This window comes from Stylophora pistillata, chromosome 4, assembly GCF_964205215.1.
Source record: "Stylophora pistillata chromosome 4, jaStyPist1.2, whole genome shotgun sequence".
NCBI classification, from domain to species: domain Eukaryota; kingdom Metazoa; phylum Cnidaria; class Anthozoa; order Scleractinia; family Pocilloporidae; genus Stylophora; species Stylophora pistillata.
In genome coordinates, this window is record NC_142522.1 from 24,212,130 (window position 1) to 24,231,203 (window position 19,074).

The 19,074-nt window shown below is 39.1% G+C and overlaps 3 protein-coding genes and 1 pseudogene across 4 annotated transcripts; 3 read left to right on the top strand and 1 right to left on the bottom strand.

Annotated features, from left to right (window-relative positions):
• The first annotated feature begins 157 nt into the window (after nt 1-157).
• LOC148732975 (uncharacterized) lies at nt 158-17,426 on the top strand (annotated as a pseudogene). The gene is made up of 18 exons (XR_015999934.1): nt 158-349; nt 2,096-2,329; nt 2,437-2,539; nt 3,123-3,343; nt 3,433-3,482; nt 4,008-4,089; nt 4,280-4,450; nt 4,561-4,706; nt 5,024-5,135; nt 5,655-5,726; nt 6,384-6,567; nt 6,800-6,886; nt 7,000-7,072; nt 7,158-7,218; nt 7,795-7,863; nt 7,996-8,185; nt 8,454-8,948; nt 17,176-17,426. The product of XR_015999934.1 is annotated as an uncharacterized LOC148732975 (transcript).
• Nucleotides 9,206-11,684, top strand: LOC148732976 (uncharacterized). The gene is made up of 4 exons (XM_088756204.1): nt 9,206-9,233; nt 9,480-9,709; nt 9,866-10,029; nt 10,357-11,684. The coding sequence occupies exons 1-4, from the start codon at nt 9,206-9,208 to the stop codon at nt 11,537-11,539; spliced, it is 1,605 nt and encodes a 534-aa protein (XP_088612330.1). The 3' UTR covers nt 11,540-11,684.
• Nucleotides 12,484-15,504, top strand: LOC148732977 (uncharacterized). The gene has a single exon (XM_088756731.1). The coding sequence runs from the start codon at nt 12,601-12,603 to the stop codon at nt 14,866-14,868; it is 2,268 nt and encodes a 755-aa protein (XP_088612857.1). The 5' UTR covers nt 12,484-12,600; the 3' UTR covers nt 14,869-15,504.
• On the bottom strand, nt 15,522-17,190 carry LOC148732978 (uncharacterized). Its single transcript, XM_088756205.1, has 3 exons — nt 16,873-17,190; nt 16,407-16,547; nt 15,522-16,276 (listed from the first exon to the last, which is right to left on the bottom strand). The coding sequence occupies exons 1-3, from the start codon at nt 16,898-16,900 to the stop codon at nt 15,522-15,524; spliced, it is 924 nt and encodes a 307-aa protein (XP_088612331.1). The 5' UTR covers nt 16,901-17,190.
• Nucleotides 17,427-19,074: the final 1,648 nt, after the last annotated feature.

Genomic DNA, 19,074 nt, shown 5'->3' on the forward strand with positions numbered 1-19,074 from the left:
ATGGCTAACACCCACCTAATCTAACTTTAGATCATTGGGTTCAAGCCGTTTGAAGTGATGATCTAAGTCTTCCCAGTAGCTCATTAAATATGCATAAACATTTCGACCAATCAAATCCCACAATCATCGGTGAACAAGCCAAGTTGATCGCTGCGAAATGCGTCGGTTAAAGCCCGTCTTCCCTGATGTGAAGAATATTGAGCGCGATGGAAAGAAAACCACTGTATCGATTCCTTTGAGTGGATCTTGGGAAGCAGCCTCATAAGAGTACGGAAGAAAATAGTCAGGACACCAACAGTCCTTTAGAACAAGATGTCTCTTTTGACGATCTCGACAAGCAGGAACTCTCAACTCAACACAGGCAGCCCAAGCTCACTGCTAGAAAAGCGGACGTGACTCTTACCGTGTTGCGTAACGTTTTATATTTATAAAGGTTTGTATGGGATGTTATCGGTTTGCCTTAAAAGAGAGAAAAAAATGTCTTTTTTTGAAATAAAATGGGCTTACCTTATTGCCTTGTTGTTTCCTTTGTTGATTCCGAGCGTCTCAGGCAATTTTGAAGCGTTTTCGGCGAGTTAGCGCTATGTTCGTGTTCAACTGCTAAAAGAAAGACAAGGCCGGAAACCTATTTAGAGGCGTCCGTCGCCCGAAGCGAATAATTCCGCCAAAAAATTACCACCAGTCTCGATTCCTCCAGAAAATCAAAGCAGAGATGTTGCAGTTCCATTTTCCATTCACTCGATTCACAATTCCTCCCACAGATCTTTCACTAGCGATACTTTTATCCTCAGATCGATCGGCTTTCCAATTCCGAATTTGGCTGCTTGAAACGTTCACGGCCCGTTCGCCGATCGCACAGTATGTTGGGTAACAAAAATAAGCCCGGAGAGGGTAGCCAGCGGCCTGCAGTCCAAAAACAAACCCGTTAGCTCCCCTGGTCCCCTCGAGAGGTTTTGTCAAGATCGCATTGTTTTGATCGACCAATCAACATCGAATGGAAATGTGTTTACCAATTTAAATTTTACTTTGCTTTGCTGACATTGCTGTTTTGATCGCTGCTTTGATCTCGTGAATACAGGATGGATCGTCATTGTTGATCTCATCCTCGAATTCGAATTCGTCGAAGTCATTAATTGTTTTGTTCCTGTTCTTTTTAATGAGATGACTTCATCGCCGGCATGGAAGGCATGGTAAGCTTTTAAAAATATAACTAACGAGGAAGACTAACTGCGATACCTTCGAATTCTATCACGGATACAATAAAATATGACGAATACATGTACAATATGAACATATTTTGTTGTAGGTTGCGGCGGAACTTTGAACACTGTGAAGGAGGTCTCTTTCGAGTCAACGACATAATTTCTGATGGAGAGCAAGTGAAAGAAAATTTTTCCTGCCCTCCTAACTCGACATTTTTCGGTCACTTAATAAAGAAAATATGGGGAAGCAGAGTAAAGCTAGTAAAACGAGGCTCGCACAAACAGAGGCGGGTGAAGTACTATGAAAATCTGCAGTGAAAATCGCCCTATAACACAAGTTTGGTTGACCTTGGCTACCCTCGCCGGGCTTATTTTTATTACCCAACATACTGTGCGATCGGCAACCGGGCCGCGAACGTTTCAAGCGGCCAAATTCGAAATTGGAAAGCCGATAGATCCGGAGATAAAAGTATCGCTAGTGAAAGATCTGTGGGAGGAATTGTGAATGGAGTGAGTGGAAAATGGAACTGCAACATCTCTGCTTTGATTTTCTGGAGGAATCGAGACTGGTGGTAATTTTTTGGCGGAATTATTCGCTTCGGGCGACGGACGCTTCTAAAATAGGTTTCCTGCCTTGTCTTTCTTTTAGCAGTTGAACACCAACATAGCGCTAACTCGCCGAAAACGCTTCAAAATTGCCTGAGACGCTCGGAATCAACAAAGAAAACAACAAGGCAATAAGGTAAGCCCATTTTATTTCAAAACAAGACATTTTTTTCTCTCTTTTAAGGCAAACCGATAACATCCCAGACAAACCGTTATAAATATAAAACGTTACGCAACACGGTAAGAGTCACGTCCGCTTTTCTAGCTGTCAGCTTGGGCTGCCTGTGAACTCAACAGCAAAATCGTGTTTTGAGTTTCTCTGCTAAGTGGGAAAAGGTACGGGAAAAGTGGCTGAATTCGTACATTGAAGAACAGCATCTTCCAGACAATACTAACCGTGTGAACTGTCAAAAGAGTATCGTTTCAACACGATGGCCCTCGATCCCCAGTACTTCTGTGTTGAATGTGCACGAGCTCTACATGTCAATCGAAACAAGTTTCATGTACTTGAGCAATGGAAGGTGTGTTTGAATATTTTGGGGCTGGTTGTATTCTAGCTACTTTTAGTGTAACATATCTGGTTAAACTGTACTTGTATCTACTTCTTTAACTTTCTATATTTTAATAGGATGGGGTATTTTCTCCTTTGTATGCAGATGAGGCAACTGTTAGCTATGGCCATACGTGCAGAACCGGAACAGTAAAGCTGTTCAGACTTCTGGATGCCTCAGGTCAGTTCATTTCATTTATTGGTTAGAGGATACTAGAATGGTTTAAAAACGAAGCGTTCTCTTTCAATTTTATCTGCTCCTTTGTCACAATTTCCTGCCGCTTGCCTCAAATCAAGAACGCTGATGATAATGATACAATTAAATTCTCTCAATATGTCAGGGCCAATAATTAAAATCAAACAATCAGATTGCTCCATTGGCTGTCCAATAATTTCTAAGTATTGGACCGGGTAATGTCCTGAATGATCCCACATGCAATTAAGTTTTGTAATGATACGGCTTTCCATTAAGTCCAAAGAGAAACAATAAACTTGGCTTGCATCTATCTGTAAGAGCCTTTTCTGTTGTGCTGGGAGAATATTGGCCCTTGGACTTTTCTGTGCAGACCCTGCTGCATTTGGTTTGTACTTTCAAGACCTCGGGCCAATATTCTTCTAGTATGGCCCTCGCGGTTGATTAAGGTGTCTACATGGCCCTCAACAAAGTAAGAGGTATGTAAAGCTGCATGTAATGTTTTTTTTTTTTATTTTATTTTGTTTACTTAACTTCATAAGTTGTTCATTTCTTTTTTTATGAATGTCAGGAAATCATCACCTCAAATATGTACAAGTGTGTGATTGTGAGCTGCATGCTGTCACACTCTTGAAATGTCAGTTCTGGCCAGGGTCACCGGCAAATCCCACCACAGGATTCAGCTTCAAACTGATGGAGTTTGTGGAGAAGGTCTTTCTTCATTGTCAAGTGTCCCTGCTAAACATCACAGAAGTGATCACAGAACTCAATCCTCAGCTACAACCAACACATGTAGGTTTGCTTGCAAAGAGTCTTTTTCAGACATGTGACCAGACTTTTTTTAATTGATCGATTTTGGTTGGACGGTATGTTTTTTTTAGGTGAGCTCAATTTACAGTATCCTTAATTCAGAATGCTTTGAAGAATTCAGGTATGTGTGTTTATAGGTTGAGAGTATCAAAGCTGCTAATTTGTGGACGTACAAGGTCTACTAAGGTATTATTGATATTAGAATGAATATAATTATTACTACTATTATTATTGTTGTTGTTCTTGTTGTAATATTATTATTATTATTATTATTAATTAGTATTATTATTATTATTAGTAGTAGTGGTAGTAGTAGTAATAGTAGTAGTAGTAGTAGTAGTAGTAGTAGCAATAGTAATAGTAGAGGCAGTCACAATATGATTTACAAGTGCTTCTTTATATAATTATTATATTTCTTTATTTATTATCTAGTTGCCCAGCTTAAATATATAGATGTCAAACTCATGCTTTACTTTTGTCGCTTTTGTGTTCATATGATTCAAAGATACATTGACTGTTTGTTTTAAGGTGAAGATTCCATTTACATTAATTTACAAGACATATTTCTTGTTGTACATGTACATCTACTGACTTGCTGTAAGAAAATAATTAGTCCTAATTGACATTTTGTTGTTTTCACGTGAAGGTATTTCATGCATCAGTACAAGCATTGTACAAACTACAATGGAAATTTGTACAATGGAGCTTGGTGTCCTATATGTCCAAGGGTAACTATACATTGTAGTTTGTTCTGAATAGTAGCTTGCACTTGAGGAATATTATTATGACATTCATTTTGGGGCACACAAAATGCACTCATCTTTACACTAGTGCTGTAGTTCTGCAGTATTCATTTTAAGTTGTTGTTGCTGTTCTGTTTTGTATCTATTTTTCTCTTTTCCCCTCTCTTTTGAATAGGATGATGGTGTACTCATTGAAAGCATGGATGGGTGCATTGGATTGTGTAGAAAAAAGGACAAAGGGCACGATTTAGGAACACCCAAACATGGAACACTCCTATTTGCAGACCAGGATGATGTTGACAATTTTGTCAAAAGTTATGGCAAAGCTGGAGCAGACATGGAACAGGTCTGTATATAAGGTAATGCAATGCTCAGATGTTAATTTGAGAACTGTATGATTTTCCTTTTGGCCCTTTGAATTCAAGATTTCCTGTTTTTGTCCCTTTTTTATCACAGAACTGCAGTAAGTTCCATGCTGGAGAGGTTCTTTCAGCTTTAAGGTCAAAAGGCAAAAACAAACTCTTTGACGAGGAAGGTGTCTTTGGGAGGGTATGCAGACATGACTTTCCTTAATGATTCCTTAACATAAAGCATGATGAAAGGTATGGAGTATATACTAAATACATTTTACCTAATGTTGGGCTCTTGCAATCCTACAATTGTATTGTCTGTTAGAGAATTACATGATAGAGCCATGATTATTATGAATTTGTCAAGCTGACAATTAGCACACTTGTATATACAATGCAGGAGCATCCTATGATTCTTTACACTAATAGCATCACCATTGTATAACTTTGTTATAAATTTGAATGTCATATAGGAAATATATTCAATTTGTCTTAGATTTTGTGTAAAAAGATATAAAAGAAAAAATTGGTTATTGATTCACTTTTTCAATAATCTTTTCTCTCTACAGAATATCATACTCTGTTTATGAGCTTAAGAGGCTTAGAAGTCTTAATGAGAGCACCGGAAGCAGAGTAATCATCATGTATGACATCGCTTGTCTATTAGCACACCATTTGAAGGTAAGTAAATTTTTTGAACATGTATGTGCAGGAGGCTAAATGGTAATTCTAAAGTGGTATTTAATTTTGTAGAACTGTCCAAAGTATTTTCTATTAAATTTGGGATGAAATAAAACAATTTATTGGAACAGTCTGGAATTATGTGAATTGTGGAAATGAAATGAAGATGTAATCGTCAGAGTTATTAACTGCATTTTGAGCAGTTGGCTCAATGAAATAAAACTTCATTTTTGCTGCTCACGTAAACTTGTCCATTGCCTGTTTTATCACTTCCTCTCATGGGTACTGGCTTGCCCCCAACAACAAGGTTCATAGCTCAGTGGGTAGCTAGAGCATTGTAATGACAATGTCATGGGCTGAAATCCCAATGGGGCCAGATTCATTTCTTCTTTGTGTTTGGTTAAATTCCCATTATTGCTTACATTTCAATTGCATGAATATCTGTGAGGATCACATCTTAACTTCAGAATAGTTTGTTACTACTGACACAATTTTCATTTACATGATTATATTTGTTAGTGTTCATCTCAGGAAGGTGTTGATGTTGCCATACCCATATTCCATTGCTATGGGCACAAGGCATCATGCCAGGTTAGTATATATCAGTTTAACGGTAAATGGCCTGGTGACAATGTGAAGAAATGTGTGTCAATGCTACGACATTGGTTAAATACAGTTGTAATTATAATAAACATCCCACGCTTACCAATGGGTGAGCAGTGTGGGATTAGAAATCTGACAGCAGTTTCCAAAATCAAAAGCAAATGATCTCCAAGGGTCAGCTTAGCAAGCGAGGTAAAATATTTAAGCACATGTACATGTTCCTTATAAAAGAGTGGCCACCCTACATAAACCTATCAGCTTCGGAAAAGACCACGGGCCAGTGAGCCTTTACTCGAGGTTAATGTTACCAAAATTGAAAATTAATATTTTTGAGTATATAGCATGCAGTGTAGGTGGTTTTAGTGGTTGTTATCTTTTGAGTGTTTGTTTTACTGGAAAGTTGGGGCGAGAATGCAATGTGGGAGGAGGTCTCATGCCTACTGGCTTGGTAAACATATTTTTTTGCTCTAACTCTCCACTGTTTTCCTAATTCAAGATGGTGCTTTGAACACTCGATTTGGAAATATTCATTCACACTGCTAAATCTGCCTGCACTGCAGGCTAGTACATGTATTGGCTAACTATCTCATGCAAGGTCCATGCTATATTGATACTTAGGTTTATCTTCAATGTGATTGTCTGTAGATCCAATACATTCCAAGAAGGATCAAGGGAACTGGATTGACAGATGGTGAAGGGGTGGAAAGGTTGTGGTCCTTTCTGCATAGGTTTTCGTCTGTCACTAAAGAAATAAGTGCTCACAAGAGGACGGATGTTTTGACTGATGGGCTTCTTCACTATGCCCAGCATTTGTATCACAAATTTGGTATGGTTAATTTTATTGAACACATAACTTTCACGTTTCTGTAGGTTTTGCTGAAAAGTAAAAGATATATCAACTATTGACCAGAACTTTAGCTGGACAGCTTTATCTACCCTGTGTTTTCTGTCGTAGTTGCAATTCTTCAATTTTTCAATAAGGACGTGTGTTAAGATGTAAGTCGAGGTTGATTACTTTTATTAGCACACATTAAACTGATTCCTTTCAATGTTCACAAGTGTTACTCTAAAAGCAAAGTTTTCTAGGGCAGAAACTCTTCTACATGATGTAAGTGCAAAGCTTGAGGAACTCACTGAAAAACTTCCGGGTATACATTTTAAACTTTCTTTTTTACTCATTGCATTGAAAAACAGCACAATGACTTACATGCATGCGTTTCTGCCCGATTATTGCAATACAATTTGTATTTACCTGTACTAGGTTGTGATGATGATGTGATACAAGAGTGGCAAAAGGAGGAAGTTGCATGAAGCGCTGAAACCAAAAGAACACGGTAGTTTTATTCCTCAGCATTTATTAAAAATCAGTAGGGAAAACAGTTTTTTTGTATTCACTAATATATTATTAATCTGTCACAGGATTAACACTGCAGTTGGACGAATCATATGTCAGCTTGCTCCTTATGTCTAAAAAACTCAGGTATATAGTGTGGAAGTACCACCTACCAAATTCATGATTTACATTACAGCGAGTACCTGAGCTTTTCGAAAGTAATTAATGTTGTAAAAGGCGAAATTCCTACCTAACCAATCGTTGTGGTGGACTACGTGAAACTAATCTTTGAGTTAATTCATGGCATTAGCTAATCCTTTGTGACTTCGGTTTAAATAGAGCTGTTTTGTAGAACTTTCTTTAGTCAAACCCAGTCTGGTCAAGTCAGGTAAAAAACTAGTCAGCTCAGTGGTACTTAATAAATCTACTTTAGAGCCAACTTTGTTATTGTTATTCATTGCCCCGAGGATAGTCAACAGCCGTAAGTAGATCCCCGCCTTCATGCAGCCAGCGAGTGCTCCCAGGAAAACCTTTTCCCAGAAGAAGTTTATCGGGTTGTCCCCCGTTCGTCCATTTATTTGTGAAGGCAAAAACCCGTTTTCACAATATATATAGCAAACGTATTCGTACTTCCCTTTCTTTCCACCTTAGCTGATATAATTACTAAGTATTAAACTGAAGATATCGTGTACGTATCTCCACCCACTGAAATTTTTTTTTCAGAAATGAATTGAGCCATGTACAAGATGAAGATCAAGGGAAGGTAAAAGATGTTGAAAAGAAAATCAAACGGTAAGTCATAAAGATGCAAATTTCTTCCTTGCAGCAACGACTGGAATAATCAGGTTCTGTAGAGAGAGAATTAGGGGTGCCAAAATTAAAGACAAATAATAATTCTCTCTAACTTGCATTTATTGTACATAGGAACGAGAAGGCCATAGTTAAGCCATGGAAAAGAAGTAACGCATCAAAGACAGATGGTCCGATTTGTCCCGTGTGTTTGTAACCGTTAAGTCACGCCTCTACGAGAAGAGAAAGAGCGAAGTCTTGTTGAAGTTACATTGTGTGGCATCCGAAAGATGTTTCTTGGTGGAATTGAAGCGAAAATATGCTGGTAATAAACTGAAGAAATTACTATGTAAAATATTTAGTAGCATGTGTATTTTGGTGATCATGGTCTGCAGTAATTCCGTCGTTATGTTACTGCGTATGCCAGTTGTTTTTAACTGCGAGGCTAGGCATTACACTGGGATTATTTGAGAAGGGGTATGAGGGCTAAATTTTCCCAGTTCCCAAGTCTTACACATTTACATTTTTCCGTCTTATCCATAAAACTGCCACTGCATTGCGTCTTTAGTTATTGTGAACTTTTTAATTTTCAGATGGCCAAGCAATTGCCATAAAGCTCGCAAAGCAGATTGACAAAGTCGTGAAGTCCATCCACAAAACTTTGTCTGAAGTAAATGGGTATCTTCCTAATGATGTACCCCAAATTCTTTATGACGATGCTAAGGATCCAAGGAGCAGCATTTACTCTGAAGTCCAAGAGGAAGGGGACACCGTTCCTGCTCTTGTTAGGAGGCAGATACACATCAGGTGTCAGGAAGAGCTTGAGCTGTTGAAAGAGGAAATGAATCGCCTTATCTCTTTTCTCCAAAACGAAATCAGGCTTATAGACGAATCAGTGGAAGCGCTTCTGCCTCTCACTGATAACCCTCTTAATGCAAGAATGATAGCTTGTCTTAAAAGAAACAGATGATTCACTGTAATTACATTTCCTCGCTGCTGCTTTTGTGGGGTGGTATCTTGGATTCCCCTAAACCTCGATCATGCTGAGGTAGCAAAAACCTATGCTAATAGGCTCTTTGCAGGACTTAGTCACGTGCTTGGTTACCACATAGCAACGCATTGCTGGTGAGCAAGCAAACCAGCGTCCCGCTCATTGTACTGTACAAGAATTGATCAACTCAAGCGAAGCGAACTTTGACTTTTTGGTCGAAAATATCCCAAAAGCTAGTTGTAAAAGAACAAACGAGATTTATTGTGACTTCAGTTTCACTGGACTTGAAGTTCGCCTGATTTACCTTTGCTCTGGGAGTAAAAGCCAGGCGAAAGCTCAAATATAAGACAAGATATGGCCGATCCTTCGGGAACGAGTGACGGTGAGTTTCCTTGTTAATAGACATATTTTAGTCTTAGAAATGTAACGTTGTTCGATACAGAAAACGGTTTTTAGTGTTAGGAATTAGATTTGCTTGAATCCAGAACATTATGATCTCTATTTCTGATTTTGCGTGTTGAATTCTTTTAAGTTCGTTGAACACAACTAGTGTTCACATTCTCCCTCGCTTTCATTTTTGCCGTAAGTGAGTGGCTAAATTCTCACCGTGGTATTTCGTTATCATAATCTTTTCTCCAACCAATTGCGAACACAAAACTGAGAACAACATTTTGTTCTGTTTTAGAACCTGTCAAGAAGAAAAAACGAGGTTCTGCGTTGCATTGTTGTGTTCCACAATGTAACAATGACTCCCGTTACAACAGCTCGTTGTCTTTTCATCGTTTTCCTAAGAAAGACGATCAACTCAGAGCAAACTGGATCGTAAAAATTAGACGAGACATTGGTGACAACTTTAAGGTAGGTGCTAACTACAACCCCCTGAATAGTAGTAATTGTGAAATTTCACTCAATGTACTGTCATTCAATTTGCGTGGTTATCTACGTGTTACTTATAATTATGTTTCTCTTGGATTGCATGCAATTTTTTAGCTTTAATATCTTATTTTTTTCTAGCTCACTGAAGGCACCAGGGTTTGCTCTGCACATTTTGCAGAGGAAGATTTTCTGCCCCTTGACCGGGCTGGTCGACGGAATTTAAAAAAAGATTCTGTCCCGTCTGTCTTCAATTGGTCAGCTAGAACGACCCAAAGAAGAAAGATTGTAAGACATGTTGAAAGGTAATAATATCAATTGCAGACAGAACGCATTGACATATGGGTATAGTAATAACAGTAATAGTTATGATAATAATAATAATAATAAGGATAAAAATAATAATAATGATAATAATGCTAATAAAAATGACAAAAATTTAGTAGTAATAATAATAGAAGAAAATCTCTACAAAAGCCTCATTTTGCTTGTGTTTGTAGCCAATGACTCACTCTGAAGAGAATGACCCTCTGTGGCTCCACTTTCCTTTAGACCCTTTGTATCAACAGCCCCTGATTTCTTTCTCTGTATGTCTACATCATTTATATGTTTATTAAACTTCTTCCCTTTAGTGAGACACAAACAGACGAGAGTGATGTAGAGCCTGAGCCACCTAAAGCACCATCCCAACTAGAGCTAGATTATCAGGCTGCAAGGAGTGAGATTCAGAGCCTAATGGAGCAGCTGAAAATAACTCAGTTAGAAGTGCAAAAAAAGGAGGCCGAGATGAGAGTACTCAAGGAGGCTGCTGCTGCCACAAAGGAGTCATCAGAGGCAAAAATTCAAGAATTAGAGGCAAATCTTAAGATTAGTCGATTTGGCCTGGAAAGGTTCTCTAAAGATAATGCTCTTGTGAGATTTTACACAGGTTTTCCAACTTATGATCACTTTAAGCTATTTTTTGAACTTGTTAAACCAACTGCAGAAACAATGGTTTATGTGTATGCTTCAGGAATAGGTGCAAACAGGCCAGGAGTACGCAAGATGCAACTGATAGATGAGCTTTTTTTATTTTGTGTTCGATTGAAGCTTGGTTTATTTGAACTGGACTTTGCCCAGCGTTTTAGTTTGCATGTTTCTAGTGTGAGTAGAAAAATAACAACTTGGGCCAATTTTTTGTACTTCTTTCTTGGCAATCAGCCAATATGGCCAACTAGAGAGTGCATTAATGAACTTATGCCAGATAGCTTCAAAGAGCTGTATCCATCGACACGTGTCATCATTGACTGCACTGAAATTTATGTCCAAACCCCTTCTTCATTGCTATTACAGTCTCAGTTGTATTCATCGTACAAGTCTAGCACTACTTTTAAAGGTTTAATTGGGATTGCTCCTCATGGGGCTATCACATTTGTTTCTAGCCTGTACACTGGTTCGATATCAGACAAAGAAATAACTCGTTGTTCTGGCATTTTGGATATTCTGGAGGCACATGACAGTGTCATGGCAGATAAGGGATTTGATATTGAAGATCTTTTAAGCAGTAAACAAGTTTCTTTGAATTTGCCACCCTTTCTTCAGAATCAAACTCAATTTTCAGCCCAGGATGTTTTGGAAACAAAAACTATTGCAAAAGTAAGAATCCATGTGGAACGTGCAATAAGAAGGATAAAGGAATTTCATATATTTGACTCTGACATCTCATTGTCTATACTGGGATCTGTCAATCAACTGTATACAGTTGCCTGTTTGTTGACTAACTTTCAAGGTGCACTGATCAAAGACACAGATGACAGTGATACCACTAACAACTAAATGTTCAGTATATAATAAATTCAATCATAGCCAGGAATCATTAAATAAAGAATTTGTACATATTAGGTTGCACTGACTGTGTACTCACATTGTGTGAACTTTATAACAAGGAAATTCATAGCAATAAATACAGCTGTTATTGTAATGGTTACTGTGAACTTCACAGGAAATAGGTAAAGAAAAAATAATCAACTCTGTCTTTTGCAGTTTGAAAAAAGATGGGATCAAACATAATTCTTTCACAGAAAAAGGTAGTGTCGTTGATGTAACTGAAAAAATCACACCACTCAAGGCCAGTTAATGCCAACTGACATTGGACCTGATAATGATAGTCATGATTTCTTTTAAGCTTGAGGACATTGGAATCGTTGTCCTTTGTAAGATAGGCCACATTCTCAAAGTCAGTTGCACCTTCTTTAACAACCTTTATCTCCAAAAGGCCAAAAGGTGAAAGGCCTTGCTCTTCAACACCCAAATCAAACACTTTGCGGTCAGGGGTGCATCCCAACCATGGACATTTTGGATTTATCACCAGCCCTGATGGGAAGAGATTCACTTGGTTTTGCTTGGCTTTGCTGGCATAAATAAATGCAGCCTGGGGTTCCAAATCTAAGCCTCTCTGCATAGGTGCTGTAACCACATGTCTTGATGGGTTAATTTGCCTAACTAGGTTGTCGAAGTTGCTTTTTCTTTTGGCAACTTGTCCAAATTTACTAGCTGTGATCCTTTTGTTCCTTAAGGAGGTAGTTAACCCTTATTTTAAGAAAAAAGTCGAACATTTCATAAAAACTTCTTCAAGCCCCCCTATGACCCTTATCTATTCAATTTTTATAATCCACTTTTATTTTTTGAAAAATTTGAAAACCCCGCCTAAAACGGCTAATTAATTGGGAAGAGGTCAATTATTTATGCATAGCAACCGTTTATTTACACTTTGTTTATTTTGGTTGTCATGGGACTTTCTGCTCCGCGTTGGGTCAAAAGTCCCCTAAAAGTCGTTTCCACAGTCCTTAAAAGCCAAATTTCACAGTGTCCAGTCCAGATTTTCATTTGCAGTAACCATGATGCAGCGCGGTTGTCGAAGATTCGAAGTTGTGATTTTCTCAAAAGCGTGGTGTGGCGAATTTGGATTGTTTTTTCGAATATTTTTACTTGTTGTGCTTCATGAGATGGTCGAACATGGAAAAAGGAAATTTAGATCGGTAAGAAGAAAAAAAAGAAAAGGTTTTTGTGGCCACAATGGGGCAAACAAACGGCCAAAGCTGACAAAGAAAGCGCTAGCAGATCAAGATGGCGGCGGCGAAGGTGAAGCCAGAGACGAAAGTGACCTCAGCGAAACCAAAGATTTGCCAGTGAGAGTCAATGTTTCCGCCTCAAAACTTCAAAATTCTTCGTTTTCGAGTTTTGAAGAGCAAGAAGGTACCCTGACCCGAAAGAAGTCGATAAGCGTTGGACTCAGAGTCGCATCAGCAGATGTTGACCAAGTTGCAAGCGGGTTTAAATTGCAAGATGCCACTCTGTTGAGTGAAGGTATTGCCTCAGCTGCAATTTGCAGCTCTTGTCGCAAACCCCAGTCAACTCTCAAACTCTATCAGCGAGATTATCAGAGGGAAGGACTTGCTGAATGTCTTTTTCTGAAATGCTCAATTTGTAATCATGAGACTGACTTGAAAACAAGCAAGAAACTTGGAGGTGTGGGTGGAGGGGCACATGAAGTCAACAGGAGGTCAGTGTTGGCTTCCCAGAAACTTGGCCAGGCTGGATTAACAGATTTTTGTGCCAGGATGAATCTGCCCCCACCAGTAACCAAGAAATCTTTCAATGAACACTTGATTCAAATTGAAAAGGCTGCTGTAGAACATGCTAAAGTTCAAATGCAAGATGCTGCTAGGAGACTGTTTGCAGTTACTAAGGATCGACACCCTGATAGAATTGAAGACGAAAATGCCAAAGCAATGGCCAAGGTAGCAGTAACAGTTGATGGAACATGGCAGAAAAGGGGCCATTCCTCAAAGATCGGTGTTGTGTTTGTGATTTCAGTGGCTACTGGAGAGATTCTTGATTATGAGGTAAAGTCTCTTATTTGCCACGAGTGTCGAGCTCGTGCGAATATGGACAAAGACACCGAAGAATTTAAAGCTTGGAAAGCTGGCCATACAAATTGCCAAATTAACCATTCCACCAGCTCTGAGGACATGGAGGCTTCTGCAGCAGTTGAAATGTTTGGTAGAAGTAAAGAAAACTACAGCCTGAAGTATACAACCTTTGTGGGTGATGGTGACAGTAGTTGTTTTGGCCGCGTGCGAGAGGCCATGGCTGCAAAATATGGAGACAAGTACACTGTAGTCAAGGAGGAGTGTGTTGGACATGTCCAAAAGAGAATGGGCACAGCTCTTCGGAAGTATAAAAAGGACATGAAGGGAAGAAAACTAGCTGACGGAAAAGGTGTTGCTGGAAAAGGGCGGCTAACAGACAAACTTATTGACCGCATTCAGAACTATTATGGCAATGCTATAAGAGAAAATTCAGGCAACCTTCAAGGAATGAGAGAGAGTATCAAGGCCATTCAGTGCCACATGATAGAGGATACGAGCATGCCTCTGGAAAAGCAGCATAGACACTGCCCAAAGGGGAAAAGCACTTGGTGTAAATTCTGGGCAGACAAGCAAAACAAGACAAACACTTACGACAACAGCAAGCGTCTACCAGAAGTTTTCATGAAAGAGTTAGATCCCATTTTTGAGAGATTGTCTGATGAATCTCTTTTGACAAGGTGCCTCCAGGGACTCACTCAAAATCAGAATGAGAGTGTTAATGCTCAGTTGTGGTCCAAGTGTTCAAAAACAACCTTTGTTGGTGTGCGAAGAGTACGAATAGCTGTTTGCGAAACTGTGGCTGTGTTTAACACTGGGGCAGCTAATAAAGCAGTCATTATGGATCTTTCTGGAGTGAATCCTGGTGCAAGCATGCTGAAAGCTTTGAGGGAACAAGACAAAAAAAGGATAAAAAGTGCAGGACAAAAAGTTTCATTGAAATATAGGAAACAAAGGAAAAATTTGCGTGCAAAGCGGAAGTCGAAAGGAGAGGAATCATACTCTTCAGGGGCCTTTGGCCTTGATTCAAAGCCTGAAACAACAGTAAAGCAAGGAAAGAAAGTTGAGTCCAGGAAAGACATTCAGGTGTTACCATCCACAAGCAGAGAGGAACATGTGGAGATCACAGTTGCAGAATCCACAAGCAGAGAGGAACATGTGGAGATCACATTCGCAGAACCTATTTTTGAAGTTGTGGCCCCTTCAAAAGAGCAGCGTATTCATGAAGAGAACTAAACTAAACTGACTTTTTTTTGCCATCCAGCCATGTACTTTGGCTGGAGAAAAACTTTTCAGTTATACTTAATGTTCTCAGTTGATAAAAACTAAAAAAGCCTCTTGACTGCCAAAATGGAAGGGAATTACGGTGAACTACATTCACAGCTCATGTCTTAAATTTTCAAAGCATTTTTCTTAAAATCTCATTTACACACTTGTGGCAGTTATATCTTTGCCAATTTTCAATGGATTTTTACCATTTTTTCACAGGATGTGTAGTTTTAGTAGTATTGTGCAATGAGTGAATTAGTTTTAGCCCTTTACGGCAGCTTAGTTGGTTGCTATGGAAACATGCTACTTTAATCAAGTGCGACTTCGAATTGGCGACACTCAAAAACTATTTCACTCATTGCACAATTTGCATCCATATAAGTGTCCTTGTAGAGTTTCATTGCTTCATTGTATATATTTGCTAAGATAGGTTTGCCATAAAATAGAGAGTGAACCGCAGTTTTCTGAGGTTGCCATGGCAACTGGTGGGCGTGGCACCTTATATGTCATGTCAATCTTTCGAACTCAATAAGTTCTATCTTCTGTCCAAATTTCATGGAGTTTGGTTGAATCATTAAAAAAATATGCCACTGTTTTATTGAATACCAAATAAGGGTTAACTACCTCCTTAACATTGTCCAAAGACCACTCTGACTTTGTGCCCTTGTTTTTTCCTCCACTTCAATGGCAGTTTGCCTGGAGAGACTCAACACACCCAATGAAGTAAGCTTGTCTTGCTGGAGACACATAGACACATCATTTTCAAATCGCATCTCAGCACTTGGAAGAGGCAACTCTGGGAAAGAGGTACAGGAGTAGTTGTTTATCAAGTACTCCTCAGATAGCTTCTGTTGATAGGATATTACACTTCCCTTCACAGCATGACCAAATTTGGTAGATACCAGTTGTAAAGGAGCATTAACTCTAGGAGCTATTGTTGCTATGAGTGGTTTTGGCTTAACACTGTTGTAGTGGCTCTCATCAAGTACTCTGTATTGCCTGGCTGGTGAATACAGAGTGTTTTTTATATATCGGTCATAGTTAGCCTCAGGCCGTGGTTTCTTGACCAAGACACTTTGGACTTCTTGATTTCCAATTTTGCGTTCTCTTGGAATGCTCCACCTCTCTTTCATGCTCGTACATGTTAAGTCGTCTGGAAGAGAAGAAAAGCCCAGTTGCTTGCAATGTGCCAAATAATACAGGAGGCCAACAACATGATTGCAATAGCCCCCAAGGCCTGCCACACAAGAGCACTTTCCAGAAATGGCTTTTGAGTCAACTACAACAATTACGTAGAGTTGATGAGGGAGTTCACTCTTTCTCATTGACCGATGGCACTTGGCAGTAATGTTCGCAGAACCCTGCTCGTAAGATACTGTAAAGAGAGGAAAAAACACATCTCAGGTCGATAGTATGAATTAAAAAGACATCAACAACTAGACAACTTTCAAAGAGGAACGTGTGTGTGTATTCACAATTTATATTCTTACTACATGAAAACTCACCTTTCACATCGTGTAAATATCCAGGTTCAGCGAAAAACTTATAGCCTTTGATTGTGTGCCTGCAGCCAGATTCTTTCTGGGCATACGCTTCAACCTCAGAAAATGTAAGGTCAGGAAATGCTGACAGGTTGGCAGAGACAGCTAGAGGAAAGAAATAGAGTGGTACATAGAGATATCACCTCCAATTCAATGTGAACCTTCTAGAATAAAGAATGGCGTAAAACTTCGTTTTGTATCGTTAACACAAGATAAAACGAACAATTTATTATCATGAGTCAGTAATATCCAAGACTAATATAGCGAGCGAGAATGTAAACAACACTAGTCGTGTTCACTGAAAATCGGAAATGTAGATCATAATCTTCTGGATTCAAGCAAATATAATTCTTAACACTGATGATGATTTTCTGTATCGAACGATGTTAGGCTATAAGATTGAAGTACGACTGTAAACAAAGAAACTCACCGTCACTCGGCCCTAAAGAAGCGGCCATGTCTTGTCGTATATTAGGGCTTCCGCAGAGCTTTTTCTCCAAGAGCGAAGGTAATCAGGCGGAATTCAAGCACAATCAAACAAAAGTCACGATAAAATTCGTTTTGCGTCCTTAAACAACAAGCGTTTGGGATGTTTTCAACAAAACAGTCAAAGTTCGCTTCGCTTGAGTTGATCAATTCTTGTACAGTACAATGAGCGGGACGCTGGTTTGCTTGCTCACCAGCAATGCGTTGCTATGTGGTATCCAAGCACGTGATTAAGTCCTGCAAAGAGCCTATTTGAGTGGTATCGACTATCTTCCAGATGACGAGAAATCAGACGAATCGATGATGGAGGAAGATGTGGACGATGAGGCCTTTGTGTTGGAACTGTCATCAGACAGCGAATTATCTGATGATGAATAAAGCTCATTTTGTCTCTGGTGCTTGCCAAAACCATACAGAAACAGCCGCTGTTTTATTTATGTACGCGCACTAATAGCGGGTAAACTTCTCGGAAAACCCAATAAATATCAATTTATTTTATTAGCTTTGCTAACCGGCAGGGACACGTAACAGCTTGCGCCAATTACTGCGGGCCCAGTAAACCCACCCATCCCACCTTAGGAGAGGACATCCATCACACAGTAATCTCGTGCGTGGGAAATTAACGTCTCCTACCCCCAACCCTGCAGGAGACGGGACCTCCATTTATTCGTACCTATCCGAGAAGACTAGAATATCTAACCATTTCTTGATGTTACAGAAAGGTAGCACATTCTTTTCAATTATTTTAAGACCCTGAGTGTTGGTCCGGCCGAAGCTCAAACCCTCGACCTCCCGCACAACAGTCAAGCGCACAATCCATTGGGCCAACTGGGCGGCTATACATTGTGTAGGACTATACTGACGAGCTAATCATCACAATATGTTTTAATAAATTCTCACCGTTGGCAAATTTCATCTTGGTGGTGATTCGTTGCAGTTTTACGTTGTTAGGATTATACATAACATGTGTAGAGGGCATATTTTATACGCTAATCGGTGCCGAAACTCCCTTAATTAACGGACACTCGTAAGTGGACAGCTTTACTTACCCACCTAGTCAAAACCCCGTTTTATTAGACTCCCATACAGACTCTGTCAGGTTCTGATATGATTGAAAATCATATTTGTATGGATTGGAGTTCACTGGAGGTACAATTGTAGGCGTGGAAAAGATGTCGGACCATGAGTCACCGTTGTCATGCAATTTTGAGAGGTCCATCATTGTCGAACAAAAACATTAGTCATCTTTGTCGATCTTCACCAAAAGGAATGATAGATAAACAGAGATTAGCAAGTGTGGGGTGGGTGCCTCGAATATCTACATAAACTCTGTATTTTAACTATCGCTTTTATAAGGCACTATATAACTTAGGTTTGAATACTCTAGTTGATGAGCCAAATACTGAACTCGGTCGTCGTCCTTTAGTACATTGTCAATTCGGACTATCCTTACTGAACTGAAATGACGCTTTTTGAGCGTTGCATACTTAACCATCACCCGTCCAACAAAATTTTTTAGCTTTTAATTTCAAACTTCATTTGTATCGTTGATCTTATCCATAGAATTCATGCGGTTTTATCTATTTATTAATTTTTATATTGTGAATGTAAATTGTTTCGATAACAGCAGGTCCACATCAGCTATTTTTAGAAGCCTTAATTCAACCTGCTATACCAAATAAAGTGTATGTATGTATGTAGATATACCCATGTACCTCCTATCATTCTTAGATGGCAATGGATCTCATTGTGTAACCTTGCTATACAGTGTTTAGGCAAAGCATATCTTGGTGACATCCATGAAATAGTGAATATGTGCCACATAATTTCCAATTTCTGTTATGTATGATATCAAGTAAAATATATCAGTATACATCCTTTGTGAGGCCATAACGAAATTGACACACCCGCAACGGAATTAGTACGTGCCGGAATTACTGAGAAAAAGTTATAAGTTGTAATTATTTCAGGCGACTTAACGGATTATATACAATGTATATATGTTCATATATTTTGAACTGCGGTATTAGATACGTATGATGTACGATCCTCGCAGTAGAGAGCGCTATTTATGCAATAGCGAAAATCAGACCTGAAAAAAATCAGGCGTGTACGGGATTCGAACCACTGACCTCTGAGATACTAG